Below are 25039 nucleotides of genomic sequence, written 5' to 3' on the forward strand. Positions count from 1 at the left end.
CCATCTGTTAACCCAGCACTGACAGGGCCACCACTAAACCATGTCCACAAGTGCCACATCTAGACCTTTTCTGAACATTTCCAGCAATGGTGACTCCACCACTGCCCTGGGCAGCCTGTGCCAATACCCTTTCCCTGAAGAAATTTTCCCTAATATCCAATCTAAACCTTCCCTCGCACAACTTGAGGCTGTTTCCTCTTGTCCCATCACTTGTTCCCTGGGAGAGCCCAACCCCACCTTACAACCACCTCTTTACAAGTAGTTGTGGAGAACAACGACGTTCTTCCCTACTAATAAGGCAATTCCTTGTTAACATCCTGCTCTGCAGCATGTGCCGTGCTGGGATGAAGGATGAGAACGTGTCAGGTTGGGGAATTTCAGTGTTTTGCACTCCACTGGTAAGGATTACAGCAGGAGAGGGTTGGGACAGGTACCCCCTGCTGCAGCCTGGCTTCACTCTCCCCCCTCTGCTCCAGTCCCACATCCTTCATCAATCAGGGCTCAGATCTTCCCAAACAGGAGTGTCTCCCCACAGGACCTTCTCAGGGGCTGGGTTAGTCTGTATGAGCTAGTGGGGCCTTTAAAGCAGGAGCTCAGGCCTGGCAGCATCCCAGGGAGCTGCACAGTCCTGGGCTTGGCTTGCCCGTCTGGATTAGCGGGGCCTCTGCCATCTGTCCTGCTCCCAGCCCTGCCTGGAACTGCTCCAGGAGCCTCCTGCTTTGAAGAAAACCCTTCTCCGACCACAGCCCCTTTTCCAAATAACCCAGCTACTTCCCTCTCTCCTCTGCAGACAGAGGAAATCCTGGTGTCAGCACCACAGCCATGCCCTGGGCTTTGGGAGCTGCGCGTTTCCTTGGGGAAGTGCAGTGAAGTCCCTGGAGAACAATTCCTGGGACCCCTCTCAGCCAAGTGAGCTCGATGCCTGGGATTTAAAAGCCCAAATCTCTCTGTGTTTTTACAGGGCTGCTGAGGGACCAGGAAACTGTTGGTTGTACCACACTGCCTGTGTGCAGTTCTCACATCACATCCAGGTCTGACCCAATGTGTTGGGCTCTCTCTGTCTTTGTAGGATCCCAGAATGGTTTGGGTTGGAAGGGACCTTAAAGCCCATCCCGTTCCATCCCCCTGGCAGGGACACTTTACACTAGACCAGGTTACTCCAACCTGGCCTCGAACACTTCCAGGGATGGGGCAGCCCCAACTACCCTGGGCAACCTGTGCCAGGGCCTCCCCACCCTCACAGCCAAGAATTCCTTCCCAATATCCCATCTGACCCTGCCCTCTGGCAGTGGGAAGCCATTCCCCTTTATTCTGGGCCGTACTCTGTCCCCAGTCCCTCTCCAGCTCTCCTGGAGTCCCTTCAGGCCCTGGAAGGGCCTCTAAGGTCTCCCTGGAGCCTTCTCTTCTCCAGGCTGAGCCCCCCCAGCTCTCCCAGCCTGTCTCCAGAGCAGAGGGGCTCCAGCCCTTGGAGCAGCTCCATGGCCTCCTCTGGACTCGTTCCAGCAGCTCCACGTCCTCCCTGTGCTGAGGATCCCAGAGCTGGATGCAGCACTACAGGGGGGTCTCAGAGCAGTGGAGGGTCTTCTCCACCTGAAGATCTCACAGATCCATTGCTGCAGCTTCATGCCAGGCTATCCCACTCTACCTGTTCCCTCCAGCCTCCTCCCTGTTCTCCATCCTGGTTTCTTTGCCCGGCACACGGTGCTGAGGCCCACGTTGTGCAGAATGGGGCTGGGAGGCTCCCCAGTACTCCCAGTGCTTGATCCCACCCTCCAGAGTGAAACAACGGCAAGGAAATATCTCAGGGGACTTTATTTCATGTCACTTGTTCCACTTTTCACCCATGGCAGTGGTGCCATCACCTTGGCCAGGACAGCTGAGGACCTCCTACCCCTGGAGATCCCTGTTGTGATCAGTGTGTCTGGAATGGCCTCCCAGTGCCTGATTTCATGAACACCAGCAGCTGCATCACAGAGTTTCCTTGGCTGAGTCCTAAAGGTCTGGAGTACGAGTTGTCTAATCCTGCCCAACACAGGGAGCCCAGAGCTGATATTCCTGTTTCCAGGAGCAATGGAAAATTTTGGGGAAGTGCTGGTTATGAAACAATCCCTCTCTGTGTACATACCATGTGACTGAGTATCCCTTTCTCTCTGTGTCACAATGGATGATTTTGCCATATTTTGGGGGCAGGCCCATCCCTTTTCTGTGGCTTCTTTTTTCTTGTGTTCTTGATTTCCATCTCATTACTGTTAATCTTACAGGCCCTGTTTTTTCCTCTGCTTTTACTGTATTTCGTGCTGGCTAATTTAAAGCCACTGCTGCCAGTTCATGACTTTTTAAGATGCATTTTTACTCCTCCACAGTCATTTCTTGCCCAGAATTAATTTTCACTGAAAAAAAAAAAAAAATGAATTGCCTTTTCCTGGGGGCAGCAGCAACTTTATTTGAGGCTATTTTGGTTATTATTATTATTATTATTCAAAGTGGTTTATTTGTACTCTCTGTCCTTGGTGGCTTTGGAAACCTGTTCTGTGCTCATGCCCAGGGATGGCAGCCAGCCCTCGACTTGGTGGGAGAGCCCTGGAAATCTAGGAAGTGGGAAAGACCCTGATTTGCTGAGAGGTGCTTTTAAATGCACAGAGGCAGGAGCTGAGTTCAACCTTCCCAGAGCTGACACCAGCCAGCATCTCCCAGCCTTCTGTCAGAACATCTTTTCCACCTCGAGTTGCTCGCGGTGCCTTCCAGTGGGCGTATGAAAATCTGGGAGTTTAGAAGGATGAAATCTGGTTGGAAGAAAAGCATTTGAATGTGGAAGGTGCATTTTGATGGATGCAGGCAAAACCCACCCAAATTATTGGAATTATGAGCTGTTGGAAATGGCCTCTTCCCATCTGTTTTCCGGCACGCTCGGCTCTCAGATCCCGCTGTACAGCACCGCTCCTGATGGATTTAGACAGATAATTATTTGCTGCTGGTTTTCCCTCATCAGAGCATCCTTTTGGAGAAAGTTATCAGTGGAATGGGAGCCAGGGGACTGAGGGCTCAGCCTTTTCCCTCTGATGTTGATCCCCCTCAACGCTCGGTGCTGCACGACCGGATTGAGGCATTGAGTGCAGAGGGAATGGGGATGGTGGGAATTGCTCCTGGATGTGTGCTCAGCCATGAATTCGGGAGGTCCTTACAGTTGTGCAACACAGGGAGGATTTACAAAAGGTTTCCTAGAAAATAATACATAAAATCCCTACTTTAATTTTCCTTACATGCATGTCCCTGGCACAGGGTGATCTTGGCATGGCCATGCTGCTGCTTCTCACGTGCAGGACCTGCTGTTTGGGAAGAGTTGGAGGTTACAGTAATTTTCTCATGTTTTGGTCCACGGCCCCACATCATATTTCCTGTTTGCTGTCAAAAATCCATGTGTTGATTACAGAGCTGTGTCTTCCTTCCTTGGACTTCCTTGGCCCAGGGGCTGGAGCACCAAGGGTGGCTGAAGCAGCTGGAGGTGCTCAGCCTGGAGAAAAGGAGGCTCAGGGGGGACCTTCTCACTCTCTCCAACTCCCTGACAGGAGGGGGGAGCCAGGGGGGGGTCAGGCTCTGCTCCCAGGGAACAAGGGCCAGGATGAGAGGAAACAGCCTCAAATTTCATCAGAGGAGCTTTAGGTGGAATATTGTGGAAAATTTTTCCCGGAAAGGATGGTCAGGCATTGGAACAGGCTGCCCAGGGCAGTGGTGGAGTCCCCATCCCTGGAAGTGAATCTGTGGATGTGGCACTTGGGGACTGGGGTTACTGGTGGACCTGGCAGTGCTGGGGGAATGGTTGGACTTGATGATCTCAGAGGGCTTTTGCAACCTTAATGATTCCAGTCATGGGGGGCTTGTTTCAATGGAGCCTGAGCTTTTTGGCAGATCAGGTGCCTGGAGACACGGCAGTTTTGGTTTATTCCTGCTTTTTCCTCTGCAAGAACAAAGCTGGCATTTCAAACCCATGGCAGCTCATGGCTGGGTGAAGCTGCTCCAGCTCAGGTTGTTGGGGAAGCCTTGAAAACGTCCGAGCAGCAGAAGTGTGGCTGTTGGGACGTGAGGGAATCCGAGGTGGCAGGGCCAGATGGAGCTCTGAGGCAGAGCTGGAGTCACAGGCTGGCACTGCCACCCCTGAGCCGAGCGTGGGGACAGCACTGAGGGGCTCTGCTCTGGGGAAGGGCCACTTGCTTCAACTGGGACCCATTTAGCAAAGGGAAGAGTGAATTTTTTTTCCCCAGACTGCTCCTACAAGCAATTCCTGCACCTTGAAAAGTGGAAGCTCTGTTGGGTGTAGGCAGCTGGAGTGACAGCAGAGAATCTCAGTTCCCAGGGAGAGGCTTTGACTGTCTCTGAGGATGTAGATCCTTGTCCTTCTGATCCCTCCTTCCCATACTTGACCTCCCCCATGGTGAAAATGTTCTTGTTGTGTCAAGCTGGAATTTCCCATGTGCCAGCTTGAGTCTTGTCCTACTTTTGAGGTCTGGCTCCATCTTCTCTACACCCTGAAGGTAGCAGCAAGGTCTCTCTTTTGCCTTCTCTTCTCCAGGCTCACATCTAACCTTCTCCTGTCCCACCCTGTGCTCCAGTCCTGGGGGCCTTCCCTGAGTCACTCCAGTGCCTTTCTTGCACTGGGGAACCCCAAACAGGAACAGTTTGGGACCTGGAGAGATTTCTTTGGAGGAAGGCTGGTTCTGCCTGTGTTTTGCCTTTCATCATCCTTCGGGGCATTTTGGGGGGTGGGTGATGTGTGACCGCCCTTCCCACGCCCGTGCTGCCCCCCCACAGCTTCTCTGCTCACTGCAGGTCGGGAAGGAAAGTTACTCTGCAGCTCCTCGGCCCTCCCTCCCCCGCCTCAGTGACTTAAACCACCGTAAAAAACCATTTCTAATCACCCTTTGCCAGCCCTGCTCAGCACCCGGGGCTGACACAGAACAATGTCATCATCTGGACAGCGGCTGCTGGCGCCAAACCAACTGGAGTGCTTTAAACTTGTCCAAACCGGGTGCTAAGTTAAAATGGGATGATTAAACATGCCCACCTCCCCCCTGAAAGGGCTCCTGGCCGCCCCCACCTCCAGCTGGAAAAGCTGCTCGTGCCCTGGGAAGTGCAGCTGGAGGGGTCTGCAGAGCAGGGCTGGAGATGGGGAGGGGGGTGTGGGGTGGGAGGGCTCTGCTCCTCGGGCTGGGGGAAGTCAAGGCAGGGCAATTTGGGAATGGTGCCATTGGCTGCTTGGGCTGGGGCCTCAGGGTCAGGTAGGGATTTCTCCAGAGGCTCCATCTCAGGCTCTGTCCCCCACCCTAAATCTGCTCCTCCAATGTCTTGGACAGGGGAGTGGAGTGGAGACGGGTGATTCACAGGTGAAAACACCGAGCAGCCACAGAAGCACTTACAGCCCCTGGAGGGGGAGGAAAAAACCCATTTGGGGGCCTTATCCTGGCTCTGTTCACACTGGGGACATGCAGACATCACTTGGTCCCTGCCTGCTCTGGTCCCCCAAGTCTGTGTCTGGCTCTGGGAGGGTCTGTGCCAGTCCCCAGCAGCCCCATGGTGCCAAGGGTGTGACTCTGGATTAGCACCAGGACCAGGAGGGCTGGGACACCCTCCACTCGAAGGGCTCTTGTCCAGGGAAAGCTCCCTTTTTACTCTCTCGTTTCTTTAGGATTAAAGCCGTTCTCCTCTGGCTGGAAACACGGAATGTTTGTCAAGTTTACGAGGGCTTTTAGAAAGGCTTTTAGAGAGAACGTCCTATCCCTGCTTTTATAGGGCTGAGATAAGATTATCTTTGTTTTAACACCAATTAAAGCAGGAAGGTTTTACAGGATTAGGGCTTTTCCATCAGTGCAACTTTGATGTCACCACTTGCTTGCTTGGTTTGCTCCTTTCCCTGTGTTAAAACTCGGGAGCTGTTCCCATAATGGTTAACATACCTCCCTCCCCAGGCAGAGCTCTCCCAGGCAGGAGCTTTGGGAAACATTTAAACAAGACCAAACAAAGTAACAAAACGTGAAAGTCCTAAATTCTTCTGGAGAGCTCTTGGAGAAAGCTGGCTCAGGGTTTGAACAAACACTCTGTGAGTCCACAATGGGAAAAGGGATGTGCTGGTGGCCTGAAAAGCATCTTTAAAATATCAAAATAAAATCACAGAATCACAGAATGGTTTGAGTTGGAAGGGACCTTAAAGCTCATCTCATCCCACCCCCTCCCACGGGCAGGGGGGACACCTTCCACTAGCCCAGGTTGCTCCAAGCCCTGTCCAACCTGGCCTTGGACACTTTTAGGGATGGGGCAGCCACAGCTTCTCTGGGCAACCTGTGCCAGGGCCTCACCACCCTCACAGGGAAGGATTTCTCCCCAGTATCCCACCTAATCCTGCCCTCTGGCAGTGGGAAGCCATTCCCCCTTGTCCTGTTCCTCCATCCCTTGTCCCCAGTCCCTCTCCAGCTCTCCTGGAGCCCCTTTCAGCCCTGCAAGGGGCTCTCAGGTCTCCCTGGAGTTTCCCTTCTCCGTTTGACCACCCCCAGCTCTCCCAGCCTGGCTCCAGAGCAGAGGGGCTCCAGCCCTTGGAGCATCTCCGTGGCTTCCTCTGGATTCACTCCAACAGGTCCACATCCCTCCTGTGCTGAGGACCCCAGAGCTGGAGGCAGTGCTCCACTGCTCCATGGGAATCACCCCAGGCTTTCCAGGCAATGCCATTTTCCAGCCCCTGAAGCTCTGGATCCCTCTGTGCCTGCCAAGCCACCGAGACAAGGTTTTGGGGTTGAACTTGCACAGGCACTGGCAGTGTCCTGATCACCCCGTGCCTGGCACTGGGGTTGCTCCTGGGCAGGCAGCACTTGGCATCCCCAGGGTGGGAATGTTGTGCTTCAGGAGAGCACTGCTGGCTGCTGAGCTTGGTCTTGGAGCTACATCCTGGGCTGCTCTGCAGCTGCCTGCAGGAGCCAGGAGGTTGAGGGCACCCGTGCTCCTGACCTCTAAACTCAGCACCTTGTTTCAGCTTCCCACAGGGACACTGGGCTCTGGAAGAGAGCTGTGAGCTCAGCTTTTGGGCTGCAGCCACCTGTGGTCTACAGTAGCATGGTGAATATCCAGATCCATGTCTCCTCTGGATAGAATCCTAGAATCATGGAATCATTAGGTTGGAAAAGCCCTCTAAGATCACCAAGTGCAACCATCCCTCCAGCACTGCCAGGCCCACCACTAACCCATGTCCCCAAGTGCCACATCCACATGTTTTTGGAACACTTCCAGGGATGGGGACTCCACCACTGCCCTGGGCAGCCTGTTCCAGTGCCTGACCACCCTTTCTGTGAAGAAATGTTCCCTAACATCCCATCTAAACCTTCCCTGGCACAACTTGAGGCCATTTCCTCTTGTCCTGTTGCTTGTTCCCTGGGAGCAGAGCCTGACCCCAACCAGGAACAGGGAAGTCCTCTCCCCTTGCATGTGTCCTACACAGCCCTGGCAGGACAAAGTGCTGGATTATTTCTCTTTAAGAGAATTCCATTTCTCTTTAAGAGGGGCTGGAGAGGGTGAACCAGGCTGATGATGTAAGAGCTGGCCGGGCAGGTAAGAAATTCCTGGCATTTCTCCCTGACAGCTGAATCCCATCAGTGCTGATGGATGTGCCCCAGAGCAGGGGGGGCTCCCAGGTGTGTGTGTGTGCCCACAGGTGTGCTGGGCTCACCAGGTGCTGCAGCCTGGGAGTGATGCTGCTGGGGAGGTGACCTTGTGAACCCCGAGGAACCTGGGGGGGGAATTTACTGGGAAGCCCCAACACGAAGCCTCTCCCAGCCAAGGCTCAGCCCTGCTGCTGGTGGCACTGGGAGAGAGCTGCCAGGGTTGGGATGAGTCTGGTTCTGCCCCAGGCTGTCCTGGGATGCTCTCAGAAAAGCAGGGGGACTGTAACTGTCTGGCTTTGGTGTGATGACCACTGTTGGTTGTCTCATGGTGTCCAAAAGGCTGAATCCTTGGCCTGTGCAGTTTTCCTGCTCTTGGGAGCTTGTTTGGGCTGAGGACAGCCTGGCTGGAAGGTCAGGGTATATTTGTCCCTTGTGGAACCCTCCAGCATGGTCTTTTGGGGAGCTCCCAGAGCAGAAGCTCTGCCCTGCCTGGTCCTCTCCAAACCCCTGTGACACCCCCCCACTGAGGTCCTGTCACAGTCCCACAGTCCCTGTGCTGCCCCAGTGCTGCCCCTCTGCCTGTGGACCACAGGAAAGGGGAAATGTTAGTGAGAACAAGATCTGAGCTCTTGGTGATGAGCTGCATATGGGCAGGGAGCAACGTGGAAGTCCTTGTCAGGGCAATTCTGAGGGAGCTGTGGCTGAAGGAGCCCTGGGATGAAGCTGGGGGGCAGATGAGGAGGCTGGGAAGGGAAACACTGTTATAGGGGATGTGGGGTTTGGAGTCCTGGCACTCCAGCTGGGAGGCCAGAGCAGTGCAGTGCCTGTGCTAGGCAGGAGATGGGACCCAGGGGATCTCCTGGAGCTGCTGGTGAGGTGCAGGATGCTGGTCCAGTCAGTGGCATGGGGACTGTCTGAAATCCAGGATGATTTTTCAGCCTGTGTTGTCTGCTTCCATTCCTGTCCCGTGGAGAACGAGGGGGTTGAACAGGAACATTTGCATTGGGACTTCTCCCTTTATTGACAAGCTCTGTAATCCACATCACAGAGGTGCCTAAGCACATTCCCCTCCAGTTAATCTCATTTAACCCTGTTTTCCCTCCTGTGTTTCTCTCCTCTGCTCTCCAAATGCTGTCAGAGCTGTTGGCAGTGACAGCACCTGGCAGTGGCATTAATTGCTTATCTCGAGCACGAGGTAACAGCACAGGCCGCTAATTAAATTTATCAGGAAGGGAACTGGAGGACCTCTGTGGCCCCAGAAAGGGCAAGTGCAGAGAGCTGGCACCTGCAGGTCCCAGATCCTTGCCCTTTCCAAGCTGACAGCCAACTCCAATGTCTAAGGGAGTGTCACCACCTGCCTCCTCAAGGAGTCCTCTTCCCTCCAGCACTCTCCAGGCTGGAGAGACCACGGCAGAAGTGGGAGCAGATCCAAAGGCAGTGGGCTGCGTTGCTCCTTTGGGTTGTCCAGAGCTCAGCCTTTCACTAAGGGCATAAACACCATCGTGTGTGGGACAGGGGACAGGAACAAGGAGAGAAAGGACAAACTCACAGGTGAAACAAAGGGAGACCATTTGGATGCAGAACTGAAAACGAGGATCAAGGCACAAGGGGCAGAATGTAGGAAAACACCACCCACACACCACAAACAGTAGAGACCCAGAAGGGTCAGGCAGTGCACGTGGTACCCACGGTCACAGTCATCACAGAACAGCAGCTAGTCTGGGGGGGGGGGAGGAATTCCCATGAGGACACTCCAAAAATCATCAGGTTTTCCCCAAAAAACACCTTCTGTGTCCTACAGACTCTAAGAACCCGAAGATTTCCCCCCCCAAAGTCTCTCCAGGGGGAAACTCAATGATTTTCCCCATCAAAAAGCCCCTCCTACAAATTATTAAAACACAAAGATCCGCCCCCAAAAAAAGTCTCCCAGAGTCCTTCAAATTATTTAAATACAAAGATTTTTCCCCCGAAAAGATTCTTCTGTGTCTTACAGACGCTGAAAACTCAAAGATTTCTCCCAGAAAGATTCCTGTGCACCAATAAAACCCAACGACTGCCCAAAAAAAAAGACTCTCTGGTGTCCTACAGACTCTTAAAACCCCAAGATTTTCCTCCCAGAAAGCCTTTCCAGGGTCTTATGGACTCTTAAACCCCAGTGATTTCCCCATTTTGGTGTGTCCTGTCTATGGAGGAGGGGGAGAGGGAGGATGTGCCACTGCCCCCCCTCCAGCCCGCAGGGAGAAGGGAGGCAGAGGGGAGATAAGGCCGGGGATTTAAGGCTTCTGGCGGATCCTGACAGAGCTGGGACTGCCTGGTTTCCATCAGCCCTTTAAAATGCCTCGCTGGAGTGGAGGGATCCTTGTGCCAGGAGAAGCAGAGCCAGGCAGAGGGGGCGAGGAGGACCCTCCCTCCCTCAGAGCCATCGGCCCAAGGTGCCATTTTCGGAGCTTTTATTGCAGGAAGGAGCTGATGAATCAGAGCTGTTTGCAGGAGAGATCTGGGGTGGGCTCTGGAGGCCAGGGGAGTTTGGGATGCCTGTTTGGAGCCTGCCCTGCTCGGGCTGGATTAATTAAACAGTTGGTTAGAGAGAGGCAGTGAGACATGAGGGAACAGGGATCCCCTCTGTGGGCCCTCCTGCATGTTTGGCCAAAGGCTTTTCCTTCAGGCTCAGCCCTGGGATGCCTTTTCCTGCTGAGCTGCCCCAGGACAGGAGGGCTGGAAGCTTGGTGCCAGCTCTGCCTCCAGCAGCAGATGCTGCAGAGGTGGCCTTGCCTCCCAGATCCTAACATGTTCCTCTGCAGAGGAGGGCAGGGCTCCTTCTCCCTGGCATTCCATTCCCTTCAGGAGCTGGACTCGATGATCCTGGTGGGTCCCTTCCAAGTTAGGTTATTCTATGATTCCCAAAGCACATGCCTGCCCAGGCATAACCACCTTTCCATGTCCTGGGAAGGAGTGAGTGGGAGACAAGGACACTGGTGGTGCTCAGCGTTCCAAATCCTCTTTGGGTGAGCCACAGCCAGGACTTGAGGCTGTCTTGGAGCTGTGTCTCAACGAGGCAGCCATCCCTGGATAGGTGCAGCAATTAAAGGTCCATATGTTCCCTGTGAACCCCTGTTTGCATCCTCTAAGTAGGTCTGGAGTTGTGGGAACCCCGTGGGAAGCTGCTTCAGTGAGGGGCCAGAGCCACTGTCTCCATAATCACCTTCCAGGGATAAAGGATTCTTGGATGAAGCAGGAATTTCTGTGCTTTTGCTGTTTCAATTCCCTCTTTCCAAGCAGGAATTTCTAGGGATGCTCTGTCCCTGCCCTCACTGCAATCCTAAGGGGAAGCAGCATGTCCCAAAGCTGCTGTCACCTCCTGGGGCAGAAAACTGGGGAGTCCTCATGTCTGTGTCAGGCTGGATATCAGGAAAAGGATTCTCCTCTGGCACTGAACAGGCTCCCCAGGGCAGTGGCCACGGCTCCAAGGCTGCCAGGGCTCAAGGAGTATTTTTATGATCCTCTCAGGCACAGGGTGGGATTGTTGGAGTGTCCTGTGCCAGGCCAGGAGCTGGACTGGGTGATCCTTGTAGGTCCCTCCCAGCTCAGGATAGTCTGTGATTCCATGATTCCTTCAGCACATGGTGAGAACATTCACATTGTTCAGGCAGGAGGGGGTTTAGCCACTGTGTGAAGATTTCACTTCTGATTTGCTGTTTACTCTGCAAACAAGAAATTGGGTGGATTCCAAAAGAAAAGCTGTTTTCTCACCCAGGGGAAGACCTGGAGGGGGCAGAACAGTTTTGAACACAACGCTCATTTATTTTACTTCTGGAGGCTGTCATTACTTGAGAAAAATAAATAAATAAAAAGGGGAATTTGCATCAAATTTCAGTGATCTTCCTGTCTTTCTGCATGATTTCAGAACATTCATCTTTGGAGAAGTGCTGATTTTTCCAGGATTGTTTCATCCCAAGTGGGACCTCCTGGGGAGGAAGGGACTTGCCAAAACTTCTGGCTTTGTGTTGGTGGCCCATGCAAAGAGTTTCAGCACCCCAACTTGGTATTTTGGGGAACAACCCTTCAGCCCCAATTTTTATCCCTGTCCAGCTATCAACCTGTGCCAGGGCAAATGTGGGGAGTGTTTTTATCCCTTGGGGTCAGTCTCCACTATATCTCCACAGCGTGGGCATTTTTTGGGTGTCTCTCTATCTTGATGCAGAAGAAGCCTTACAGGAAAGTTGTTATTTTTAGAATAAGCCTCAGGAAGGTGAAAGATGCCCCTGTCTTAAACCATCTTGGATCAAATGATCCTGTATCTTGCCCTGGATGTCAGACTGGAGCAATTTTGTGTGTTCTTCTCACGGTGTTTCAAATATTGGTATTAGTGCAAGGACCCTGTTATCATTTCAGCTGAAGTCACATCTCTCCTGGGTAATGGAGAACTGCTCAGCCATCACCTCTCCTGACAGCTCAACACCCTCTGAGATGGGCTGGTCCCGAGGGAATGGAGGCAGAAATGGAGTCAAACACACAGGAACAGGGTGGAAAGATCCAGGAACATGAGGAGAATCCAGTTTTTCCACAGCTCCTTTGACCATAGGAGACAGGAGGGACTGGTGGAATTTTTCCATAGAGCTTTTCTCATTGGAAACCCAGAATCATTTTGGAGGAAGGGAGATGAAAATGGAAAAAAATCAACCCTTGTTTTTTTTTCTTCTTCTTTTTTTTTTTTTTCCCAAAGGAAAAAGTAGCTGCTTCCCAGCAATGGCTCTTGCTTACAGCAACCCCAAGTGTATGTTTTTCCCAGGCTGTTTTCTGATCTGCCTCATTCCTGGAAGCCTTGGCAGGCAGCTGAAGGAGAAGTTTGTTTAACTCATTTCAGCACAGAAAGCACCTGCCACCCCCCAGGCTCTTCAGGCTGCACCAGAATTAGCAGCAGGGGAAGGTCCCCACCAGGAGTAACCACAGAGAAATGCTCCAAGCTGAGCTTTCCCTTGGGCAGGGCTGATCCCTGGGCTTGGGAGGGACTTTGTGGTGTTGAAAGCTTTGCAGTGCTGGTTTTAGCCACGTGTGCTGGACCTGTCAGTGCTGTATTACAGTGGTCCAGCTTCCATCAGCCACCTGCTCTGCCCCCCTCGCCCACCCTGCCCGGTTGAACACACGTGGCTGCTGCTCATGGAGCATCTTCTTCGTCTGTGGGGGGCTCAGAGGTCTGAGCCCCAGTGGGGGTAGAACCCAGCACGCTGCTGCTGTGACTCAGGATCACAATTTGCTTGTGATACCGAGCCATAAAATCATTAGGGTTGGAAAAGCCCTCTAAGATCATCAAGTCCAATCATTAGCCCGTGGCCAGCACTGACCCGTGTCCCCAAGTGCCACATCCACAAAGTCATGGAGACAAAGACTGGGTGTGGAGAGTTGCAGAAGGACCTTATGAGATGGTGTGACCAGGGAATGAGGAGGCAGTTGGAATTGAACAGACTTGAGGTGATACAAGCTGGAGAAAACAGCCCCAGCTTCGTGGAATCCTGGAATCCCAGAATGGTTTGGGGTGAGGGAGCGTCTTGTTCCACCTCCTGCCGTGGGCAGGGACTCCTTCCACTAGCCCAGTTCACACCCACCTGCACAGAGGTAGACTGGGAGTTGGCCCTATTTCCCTCATGGTACATTGGTGGTTAAAAATAATTTGGGTGTTGCTGATTGTGGGAAAAGAGAATAAAACAGTGAATGTTGTTATGCCACCTGCGTGGGGCACGACAGAGGTTTGGACCCTTGGGGTCATGGGGAAGGTGGATGATGATTGAGGGTCCCTTCCCAGTGGAAGTGTGGGGTGGCATCAGGAGTGGCAGCTGGTGGCTTCAAAGCAGAGGGCAGCAGTTTCTTCATGCAGCATGTGGTTGCCTCACAGGGCTCTGTGGGTGCAGAACATTTGCAGGGAATAAAGAAAGGACTGGGCAGCTTAGTGGAAGAAACACCCCCCATGGGATGCTAAATGGGAAGAGCCTGCACCTTAGACAGCTACAAATCATTGGAGGGTGGGGAGGTATTGAGGGCAACACGTGTGCCTGGCTCGTGTCCTGCTCCTTGGGTGGTCACAGAATCATGGAATTTCCAGAGTTGGAAGGGATCATCCGCAACAATCACCCTCAGTCCAACCCTCAGCCCTGCACAGACACCCCAACAATCTCACCCTGTCCCTGAGAGCATTGTCCAAACCCTCCTTGAGCCCTGTCAGCCTTGGTGCTGTGCCCACTGCCCTGGAGAGGCTGTTCAGTGCCCCACCACCCTCTGGGCAAAGAACCTTTTCCTGAGATCCAAGATAACACCCCTTCAACCACCAGCACTGTTGGGGAGAGGATTCTGGTGACCATGGTCTGACCTGGAACAGCCACTGGTGTCTTCTTACGGGACAGTGGCTAAAACTCCCCTTTGCATTCCTGCAATCCGTGTTCTGTGCTTGTGACTGGGGCAGAGATATCTGCATGGGGACCCATCTCTGCAGGTGCATCCTCAGGGCCTTCAAACCAGCTGCTCCTTCTCCACTGTGTTCACTTCCAATTGTCAGGATTTGGGTTTGGTATCTGCAAAACCCCAAGGGGTGTTTTTGGCAATGGTGCTGGGCTCTGGGTGTCCCCACCAGCCCCCTCCTCACCACTGCTCTCTGTTCCCTTCCAGGCTGCCCCTCAGGGACGTTCAAGGCCAGCCAAGGGGATGAAGGATGTGTCCACTGTCCCATCAACAGCCGGACAACCTCAGAAGGGGCCACGAACTGCGTGTGCCGGAACGGGTATTACCGGGCAGACGCCGACCCCGTGGACATGCCGTGCACCAGTATGTGTGTCTGGGCAACTGGGAGGGGCTGCGCTGGGGGGGGAAAGGAAATGCTCACCAAGGGATGCTTGACAAATGCATCTATCCCAGTGGGATTTGGGGGGAGGCTGAGGGGCTCAAAGCAGCTTGTCCAGAGGAGCTTTGCAGGTGTGGGCCTGTTGTACTTGGGGCCAGAGGGGGCAGAAACCTGGGCTGGTTTGTGCTGCTCCAGGCAGTGTGATGACTTCACTCTGGGGCTGTAACTGGACGAGAACCTTGGGGTGTCACACAATCAAATTACCTGGGATAAGAGGACAGGTTTTATTCCCACTCTTGCTGTTGGCTCTCCAGCCTCCTCCACACATCCCTGACACCAGGAGAAGCCCCCGGCTCAGTGTGTGCCTGCTGGGGTCAGGGGTGGGGGGTGCAGCTGGTCCTGCAGCGAGGAGCAGCGCTCTGGCTCTTACACCTCCCTGTGTGTTCCCTCCACAGCCATCCCATCCGCCCCCCAGGCCGTCATCTCCAGCGTGAACGAGACCTCCCTGATGCTGGAGTGGACCCCGCCCCGGGACTCGGGAGGGCGGGAGGACCTGGTGTACAACATCATCTGCAAGAGCTGCGGGTCGGGCCGGGGGGCTTGCACGCGCTGCGGGGACAACGTGCAGTTCGCCCCCCGCCAGCTGGGGCTGACGGAGCCCCGGATCTACATCAGCGACCTGCTGGCACACACCCAGTACACCTTCGAGATCCAGGCTGTCAACGGCGTCACCGACCAGAGCCCCTTCTCCCCGCAGTTTGCCTCCGTGAACATCACCACCAACCAGGCTGGTGAGGGTCCCGGGCTGCCAGCAGGGTGGGGAGGGGGTGGGCAGCACCTCCTGCTCACTGCTGGGGTGAACAGGGCTGGAGGGGGAGAAGGGGAGAAGAGGTGGGGTGAGACGTCACATTGGTGGTGACCAGAGTGCCTGGCAATTCCTGGATAAATCCCAAGCCCTGGCTGTGAAAATACCCCCTTGTTTCAGTGAAAAGCTGGAGTGTGCCCCAAGGCAGAGCTACCCTCCCTGTCCCCCCAATGGAACAGCTTGTGCCACTGTCCCCTGGTGCCACATTGCTCTGGGGCACTGGGTAGGACCGTTCCTGAAGCTTTTCCCTTGAAGCACCATTGCAGGCATTGACAGAGTGTTGCAGTCACAGCAGCAGCTCCTGGTTCCTGGGGAGGGAAGGTGAGATTGGCTCCAGCATTTTGATATGAGCTGCAATTCCTGCTTAGACCGTAGAGAGAGACAGGTCAGACTGGGAAAGCAAAGGAGGGAACTGGGAGATGAATATATGGGACAAACATCTGGAAATCTGCTCCAGGTCTAGTGCCACTGCAGAGCCACCTTGGTGAGGCAGACGAAGGAGAGGGCTGGGAGGGTTTCATCCAGGGTCTCCAGCTCTGGGCAGGGTGGGTTTGCTGGGGGAAGTGATGTGTTAGTGTGGCTGGTAGTGCTGCTCCTGGGAGGGTCCCCAGCAGCCCCCTGGCAGCTGTGCTGGTGGCAGGGTGTCCCACTGAGCTGCTGGCCAGGGGCTGCTCTCCTAGGCCACCTGGAAACCATCTGGAGCTGGGCACGGGCTGGGGCTCGGATTAACAGGATGAAGCTGGAAGCCTGCCAGTGAGGCACAGGCCTGGGTGGAAGCAGGAGAGACTCTGTGGTCCCTCTGAACCTGCCCTGGACACTACCTGACCTTCAGGACTGAATTTGGCAGCTATTGGTGGTGGTTGTGTTTCCACTGAGTTGCCTAGAGACTGGTGCAGGGAATGGGGTGTTTGGGCTGGGGTAAAGCAGCAGTGAGGCAGGTGGGCATCACTTGGGGGCATCATTTTCAGAGCATGGGGATAGTGGGAACCTGAAGAAATGTCTAGGTGAATCAACATAGTGACCTCTGACCTGCTGTGAGCTCAGGATCGCAGGGTCAGGGTGTGTTTGAAGCCCTGAAGGCAGATCTGAGAGTGTTGAACCCTGGTTTGGGGCAAGCAGGGCCAGGTCTGAACACAGAGGAGAGGGGAATAGGTCTGGGACAGTGACCAGTTCAGCTTCCTTTCCCTGATGGAGATAGGGTGGGTATGATGCTACCTGGGGCTGGGAAGGGGCTCTGCCCCTGCCCACCGTGGTCCTGCACTATGGATTCATCATTTCACGCTCATACTTTGCAGTTCTGGGTGTTCTTGAACCTTGATGTGTTACCCGTGGCTGCTTCCACCTGAGCAAAACCAGTGAGCTGAGTTGCAGACGAATCCTTTTCAGTCCCCTGGATCCTCCTCCTTGTGTTTTCCTAGTTTGACACTCCTTTATTATCAGGCCTCACACTTCTCAGCCTGTGTGATGTCTCTCTTAATGTATCTATTCATTAGCACTAAACACTAACTGTCTGCTTGCTAATTCCTCTGTAATTAGAGGCTCTGAATTCTTCTGCTTGCGATCTGAACCGCCTGGCAGCCTTGATGTAGATCATTAGCAGTTGGTAACAGAAGCTGCAGACACAAAGGCAGAGCTGGGACAGGAGAATGGAGGGTGTTGTGGGGAGAGGAGAGGCAGCAGAGGGAGGGATCGGCCTGGGGAAGCTGTGGAAGCCCTGGCTCTGCATTGAGCAGCCAGCTGGGGCTCCATCTCTGGATATGTGATGGGATTGTGCTCCTGGATGATGGGCTCCCTGCAAAGTGCCCACCACACCGGCCTCTAGGGTCCTGCAGCCCTACAGGAAGCAAAGACAGTCACCCTGGTTCACCCAGGGGTACAGGGGATGGGCACCACCTGTGCTGGTGCTGTGGGGCATGAGCAGAGATGACCAACGGCATCACAAAGTCTTCAGCATCCACACTGATAAGGACATGGAGTGACAGAACAAGGAGGAATGGCTTCCCACTGCCAGAGGACAGGGTTAGATGGGATATTGGGAAAGAATTCTTGGCTGTGAGGGTGGTGAGTCTCTGGCACAGGCTGCCCAGAGAAGCTGTGGCTGCTCCTGGATCCCTGGAAGTGCCCAAGACCAGGTTGGACGGGGCTTGAAGCAACCTGGGCTAGTAAAAGGTGTCCCTGCCCATGGCAGGGGGTGGGATGAGATGAGCTTTAGTATCCCTTCCAACCTAAACCATTCCATGACCCCAGGAAAAAGCTCCTGTGAGAGACTAAGAAAACAACCCCCCTAGAGCAGCTCTCCCTTCCTAGAGCAGCCAGAGGGCAGGTCCTGAGTGTGCCTGGGGCAGTGGCACTGGGGGTGGGACAGTTTGGTCACCCCTAAAGGGAAACCTGAGATCCGAGAGGGTGACACACCATTCACCTTGTTCTCCCAGAGGGAAGGGGCTGCAGTCAATCCTGCTCTGACTGCAGTGGGTTTCTATTGCAGTGAGTGTTTAACCTCCAGAAGAGCAGGTTTTGCTCTAACAGGAGGTGTGATGCTCCCCTTTGCAAAGTACAGAAAATCAGAAAGGACCAGGACCCAGCAGAACAGAAATAAGATGAGCTTGGAATAAACATCCCCTTCCCACCACCTCCTTACTCCCTGGTCTGTCTTCAGCCTACTCAAATTCCAGCAAACTTTGCATGACCTCACTTCCTTCCTGGGAAGTACCTTCTGTTACCTCTGAGTTTTCTCTCTGCTCTTCTCAGCAGCCTCTCCTTGACCTCCAGCTCCGTTCTGTGCATCTCCCAACTCACCTCCACTCAAACACTGCAGCTGAGCAGCACCCAAAGCTCAGCATCCCTCCAGGAGGGAGATTCAGGACTCACCACATGTCTTAAGAGTGTGGCCCCTCGTGCTTTTGGGTGCCACCAAAAGCCTTCTCCCAGCCATTCCTGAACAAAAGATCCATGCCAAGAGGGTGTCTGAGATGCTTGCCAGCATCCCAAGGGGAGCCAGGGGTCAAGGAGCTGAGCCTGGCCCAGAGCTTGGGATAATGACACTTGACTAATTGAGAGCCCTGCGAGGCACCAGCTCTTCTTGCTGGTGGCAACACACAGCCCCTGACTGAGGATTTGTGGCCATTCTTTGAGGAGGGTTGGGGTGTGGGGAGAGCTCTGGTGCTGTGAGGATTTACAGGCCCCACCCCAGCGTGGGCAGGCTGAGTGTCCCAGGAAAACTGCCGAGGAAAAGGGCTCTGTGGGCAGGGATGAGTTAAATATGGGAAGGGCACTTCTTGATAACTGTGGCTGCTCTGGCCTGAGAAATGAGGAAGAAGCCCTGGGCTCTGGCGTATCCAGAGACTAATTCAAAACCTCCTGGAGATGGGGGAAAGAGAACATCCAGGTTTTTGGGAATGTGTCTTTTTTGTGAGCAACTCTTGTGATAGGGGATGAGAAGGGAGGATTAATGCTGATGTCAGAGGCTCTTGGCTGCAAACAGAGCCACAGAGAGCCTTGAGCAGCCCATAGAGTGGGAATACCAGGATTGTGTGACAGGAAACCAATCCACTGTCCTGATAAACCCATCGGGACAATTTCTCCCTCTCCATGGATCCAGAAAACTTGTTCTGATTTTTTGCATTATTATTCTGGGTGGCATTTTACAGCAGTAAAATACATCCAGCAGTATGTCATGCCATGGTGATATGGGTTAGTGGGCATGCTGGCATTCACTCAAAGGTTGGACTTGATGATCTTGGAGGTCTTTTCCCACCTTAATGATTCCATGATTCTCTGTGTCCTTTGGCCAGGGAGAGGTGCGACTCATTCCTCTGTCCCACACTCATGCCAGGCATCAGAAGGGTTTGAATTTCAGCTTCGTGGTGGCTGTCACAGCCCAGGTTGTGTCCCAGCCCAGGCTGTGTCCCAGCCAGGCAAGGCCTTTTGGGCAGGGCTGTCCCAACAGGACCCAGAGGTGCCCATGAGCTCAAGGACAGATGAATGTTTCAACAGTCCAAAGCAAGGCTCTGCTCTGGGTGTCAAGGGACTGGACTGAGTCCAGCCTGGTCCTGGTGCAAACTTTGAGGAATTCAGCCATGAGCAATGAAGCCAAACAGATCCTGGGAAGTGCAGAGCACCAGAAAGGAGGATTTTTCCCTCACCTTCAACCAAAACAATTCCCTTGCAGCCACGGCCCAGGAGCTTTGCTGCCAAACGCAGCAGGGAGCACAGAGGGGCCTGGGGAGCAGGCAAGGTGTGGGTATAAGGTGGGAAGGACTAGACCTTCTCACCAGCCTTCCAAGGTTGCTGTTTGCTTGTCACATTAGTTATGCTGCTGACTGGACAGGGAGGGGAGAGTTGTACTGCCTGGGGCACAGTGAGTCTTGCTTTTATCTTCTCACTTTCACTGTGTATCAGAAGATCTGGCTGGCTCCCTCCTTCCCAGGGATGCACAGCAGTGTCCTCTGGACACAAGCAGGGAATCATGGCACCTCCTGTTCCCCCTCATGCTCTTCAGCCATGCCCTGTATGTGCTGGCTACAGTCAGGAATCGTTTGGCTGTGAGACAAGGACCTGGGAAAGTGTTTGCAGAAATTACCTCGAAGGCTTGGAATGAGCTTTCCAGAGCTGGGAATGTCTGTTTATCATAGAATCACAGGAGGGTTTGGGCTGGAAGGGACTTAAAAGCTCAACCAGTTTCACCCCCCTGTCACAGGCAGGGGCACCTTCCACTGGACCAGGTTGCTCCAAGCCCCATCCAACTGGCCTTGAACTTGAACAAGTTTTTGAGGCCCCATTTTTTTCTTCCAGAATAACAGGCAGGAAATTGTTGCATCTCAGCACCTCAGATCTCTCACCCAACTTCCCACCTACAGCACGACCTGCCAGCAGGACCTGCCAGCACTACATCAGAGCATGGATTTGGGTGGATAGTTATTGATAACCTGCAAAGGTAGAGCTCTCCCCATGTTTCCACTGACTTGTCCCAGATCTGCACCATCCCTCTGGTGAGGGAACTTTTTCCAGTGTCCAACCTGACCCACCCAAGCTATGATTTATGGCCATTGCTCATTTTTGTACTAAGTTTCAAAGGTTCAAGCCCAGAGATGTTTTAGATCAGCCTGAATACCAATTAGAATCACAGAATCCCAGGATGGTTTGGGTTGGAGGGCCCCTGAAGCTCAGCTTGTTCCACCCCCTGCCATGGCCAGGGACACCTCCCACTAGCCCAGGTTGCTCCAAGCCCCGACCAACTTGGCCTTGAACACTTCCAGGAATGGGAATTATCCTCACATTCAGTCCTGTCTCAGCTAAAACACCTTTCAAGAAGGCAACTAATCTTGACATGAGCCATCAAGAGACAGGCAGCCCATCAGGTCCTTGTACTCGAGGTTGTGGAGCTTGTTCTTGCCTTTTCTTTTCCCAAGGAGATCACTGATTTTCTAAGGAAATGCAGTGGACTCTGTCAGGACACCAGGAAAACATTTGATTTGGAAAACTACTACTAAAGGCAGAAGTGATTCTGTGAAATCTGTCCAGGAAGTGCCTGAATGGGAGACCAGGGTGACCCGATGGGGAAGCATCAGGCTGAACTGAGGGGACTTAACTGAGGTCCATGAGAAGTAGCCTCGTACTTCGTGATGTTTCAGGATCTGGTGGGGTATTTCTTGTGCAGAAAACTGACACAAAAGCTGGAAAAGCAGAAATTTTCTGAGCTTTGGAGCCATCTCACACATGGAGGAGCCGGGCCAGGGTTTGCCCGTGTGACAGAGCAAGGTGGAGTGTGTCTGCTGGGCTGCTGTAGGTCCTGAGATCCCTTAAACCCCAGGCTTCTTCTTTTGGGGACTTCACTGGGTCTGTTTATGTGACAGTTCGGTCAATTTGCTCCCAGGATCCAAACCTCCTGAAACCCTGACATCCCTGTGGCTGCTTCTCTTATCCCAGTTAAGATCCAGACCTTCCCTTCCCATGGACCCACGTCACCATCCTGGTTCTGCCATCCTTCTTTCCCACTTCTCTTTCCCTCATCTGCAGCTCCCACCCTCACCCTGACAGCCACCAAAACATGATGTGCCTTGACATTTGCTGCCCTCCTCCCCTCACTTGTCCCAACCTGTTGCCTTCACTGCACCCCCCCCCCCAGCCTGCAGTGCCCAGGAGAGATCCTGCCATGCCCAAATCCCTTCTCCCCTGCCACTGGAGACCATCTGCAGCAGATGGTAGGAGCTTTGCCAGCTGCTGGCTCTTCAGGATCCTCTCCCTGCTCCTGTGGTGGGCAGTTGGGGGGAATGTTGGCAGAGCAGGGCCTGGGCTGCACTGCTGTACCTTCCCTGGCAGATGCCCTTCTCCTCCCACCACCTGCTGACTCCCAGGCTTCCCTTTGCATAATTTACTCCGTGAATCTTTGCATAATTTACTCCATTTTTTCCCACACCTGCCTTGGGGCTTCAGAAGCCTGTTCCAGTGCATCTGGAGCTGACTTCAGGCAGAAAACAAAAGCCTGTCCATGATGGATGGGGTGGAAAGTCCCTTCTGGTGAACCAGGGCCTCTCCCAACGTGCCACCATCCCTGTTTTCTGTGCAGTGCTGGGAGCTGATGCAGAGGCTCCAGAGCTCACCTTTTGCTCCTGTTCCAGAGGGGTGATTTACCTTTCCTGCTGCTCTTGGGAAACATGGCCCATGGGGCTGTGGCTTCTTGTGCAGGTTGTGAGTGCCAGCCCTGGGGCAGGTGGGGGGGTCAGAGGCAGCAACACACGGAATGCAGGGACACACAGGACACAGGGACATACAGGAGGCAGGGACACACAGGAGGCAGGGACACAGGAGAGGCAGGGACACACTGGAGGCAGGGACATGGGACAGGCAGGGACACACTGGAGGCAGGGACACAATGTAGGCAGGGACACAGGAGAGGCAGGGACACACTGGAGGAAGGGACACAGGAGAGGCAGGGACACACTGAAGGCAGAGACACAGGAGAGGCAGGGACTCACAGGATTCAGGGACACACAGAATGCAGGGACACACTGGAGGCAGAGACACAGGAGAGGCAGGGACTCACAGGATCCAGGGACACAGAGAATACAGGGACACAGGAGAGGCAGGGACACACTGGAGCCAGGGACACACAGGAGGCCAGTTCCAGGGTCCCAGTGCTGGAACAGCTGAGCACTCCCTGGGGGGGTGATGCTGCTCCCTGGTGCCTTTGTGTGGGTTGTAATGGGTGGTTGTAGCAAAGGGGTTCCTGCAGCCTCCTGGCCAGGTGTCCCTTGGTCCCTCTCGGGGTCCCTGGGGTTCAGTGCTCCCCTCTGTCTGTGGGAAATGATAAGTCTCTGCCTGGCACTGCTCAGGCAGGAAGGTGCTCACTGTGTCTGTCCCTCCAGGCCCATTCCATATCCATCCCTGATGCTGGCAGATGTGCAGCAGGCAGCTGCATTTGTGGGGCTGGGCAGGAAATGCTCTTTCTGAGAAAAAACTCTGATATTTCCAAAATTTTGTCACCACACACAGAGGGCCTGGTGGAATTTATCGTGCAAGAGGGAAAGGGAACAAGTTCAGTCAAAAATTAACAAGACACAGTGGGCCCAAGGGGATGATGCTCCAAGGGCTGCAGCCCCTCTGCTCTGGAGCCAGACTGGGAGAGCTGGGGGTGGTCAAATGGAGAAGGGAAACTCCAGGGAGACCTGAGAGCCCCTTCCAGTGCCTAAAGGGGCTCCAGGAGAGCTGGAGAGGGACTGGGGACAAGGAATGGAGTGCCACTCCTTTGGACAAGGAATGGCTTCCCACTGCCAGAGGGCAGGGTTAGGTGGGATATTGGGAAGGAATTCTTGGCTGTGAGGGTGGTGAGGCCCTGGCACAGGTTGCCCAGAGAAGCTGTGGCTGCCCCATCCTTGAGAGTGTTCAAGGCCAGGTTGGACAGAGATTGGAGCAACCTGAGCTAGTGGAAGGTGTCCCTGCCCATGGCAGGGGGTGGGATGAGATGGGCTTTAAGGTCCCTTCCAACCCAAGCCATTCTGGGATTCTGTGGATGCTCTGCACAGGCCTGACTCTTTCAAGAAATATTTCTCTACTCTGAGCTTTCTATATTTGAAATTCTGATCAGGCTGTTCCTGAGGACAGTTTTCATTGCAATTAATTGGCATTTTCTGGGAAAAGTATAATTTTATGGAAAATCTGGGGGGCAAGTTGGAGGCGTGGGGGTCTGGCTACTGCCAGCATTCCTGCTGCCCTTCTGCTGCTGATCATCATGTCCCTGATCTGGAGCAGATGGAGAGGGGGCAGGAGGTGGGAACAACCTTGGCACTGGGTAAACCCAACCCTCTCCATCAGCCACATGAGGGGTGCCAGGATCCTCTGGAGCACCTCCTCAGTGTGGGAACAAAGCCCTGCCCTCCTCCACAGCCCAGTGGCACATGCAAATGGGCACTGCAAACCCCATTGAACAAAGAGCTCAAAGACAGCCAAAGCCTTTGGCTGCCTGGGCCAAGTCGCTGGGCTTGTGGCATTAACAACTGCTTTAAAGTCTGTAATCTACACCAAAGCCTGCCTTGATCCAAGTGGGGCCAGAGCCAGGACCAGCTTTGCCATGTTCTTGAGATTTTCCAGCGTTTTGTAGTTACAGACTCAAGGAGCTGGAGGCCGGGCCCGCTGGGAAGTTTTCCAGGCACTCGACACAGTGTGAGCACCAGGCTGATGGGGCCACCTTGCCAGGGACCTCGGGAACAAAAACCTCACACTCTGTGAAGCACCAGCCTCCCGGAGCTCCAGCAAGACCAGGAATCCCCCAGACCTGAGGATTTTGCTGCTTTAAGGCCAAATGTTGTTTATTTAAGAGCCCCAGTCCTGTCTGTCGCCCCCTGCTTTCCTCAGCTTCTGCTGGAGAGTATTGATTCCAAAAGTGTGTGGCTCCTGAAATGCCATCACAGGGGTGGGACTGGGCAAGGAATTGGGTGGTCAAATGTTATAATAGTCCAAGGAATAGTGAACCCCTGTAGCAGGAGAGAGTCACACACACACAAGTGTGGTGGGGCTTCTGGAGGTCTCCAGCCCAACCTTACACACAAAGCAGGGTCACCAGGATCCCCATGGTCAGGAGAAGCTTCCCTTCCTCCCTTCCTCACCCAGATGTTCCTCCCTATGGTGCTTCCAGTGCTCACATTGGAGGAAGGCATCTCAAATTCAAATCCATTCCCCAGGAGGGCCCATGGCACAAAAGCCCACGAGGCTTCAATGGCAGGAGAGAACTTGACTGAGAAAAGCACAAGGAAGGTTTTAATCAGAGAAATCATTTTCAGTTCAATACCTGGATGTGCTTGGACTCTGAGCTCGGTAGGAGCACAAAGAACTGGAGCCTTGGTAGGACCTGGACTGGGGAGAGTGGGTCCATTGCTCAGTGACAGTCACCTGCTGGGGACCTTTTGGGACTGGGGTGATGTAGGGCAAGGAGGGCTGCTTTGGGTTAGGTGTCCTTTGGGTGAGATACTGGTGCAAGACATCCAGGTCTCTGGGAAAGTGGGCAGTGAGTTGTTGTGGATTCCACTCTGCCCTTGCTGGGGAAACAGAGGTCGGTCCCCGTACCCCCTGTACCCCCTGTGCCTACTTCAACTTCCTGAAGCCTTGCACAGAGGCCCTGTGTGCTCCTGTCACTTCAAACACAGTTTTCCAGGTGCTGCTGGAGTCTGGATCCCAGCCTAGATGTCTCCAAGCCCTGTGGTTTCAAGGTCA

At 53.9% G+C, this 25039-nt stretch overlaps 1 protein-coding gene across 4 annotated transcripts in view; it reads left to right on the top strand.

Annotated features, from left to right (window-relative positions):
• Positions 1-25039, top strand: part of EPHB2 (EPH receptor B2) — a 122915-nt gene that overhangs the window by 66018 nt on the left and 31858 nt on the right. For all 4 annotated transcript variants that reach the window (XM_064678705.1, XM_064678706.1, XM_064678707.1 and 1 more), the window contains exons 4-5: positions 14298-14453; positions 14925-15260. In XM_064678705.1, the coding sequence (XP_064534775.1) occupies positions 14298-14453; positions 14925-15260 (492 nt within the window). The remainder of the gene's footprint in view (positions 1-14297; positions 14454-14924; positions 15261-25039) is intronic.

This window comes from Pseudopipra pipra, chromosome 22 (genome assembly GCF_036250125.1).
Source record: "Pseudopipra pipra isolate bDixPip1 chromosome 22, bDixPip1.hap1, whole genome shotgun sequence".
NCBI classification, from domain to species: Eukaryota; Metazoa; Chordata; class Aves; order Passeriformes; family Pipridae; genus Pseudopipra; species Pseudopipra pipra.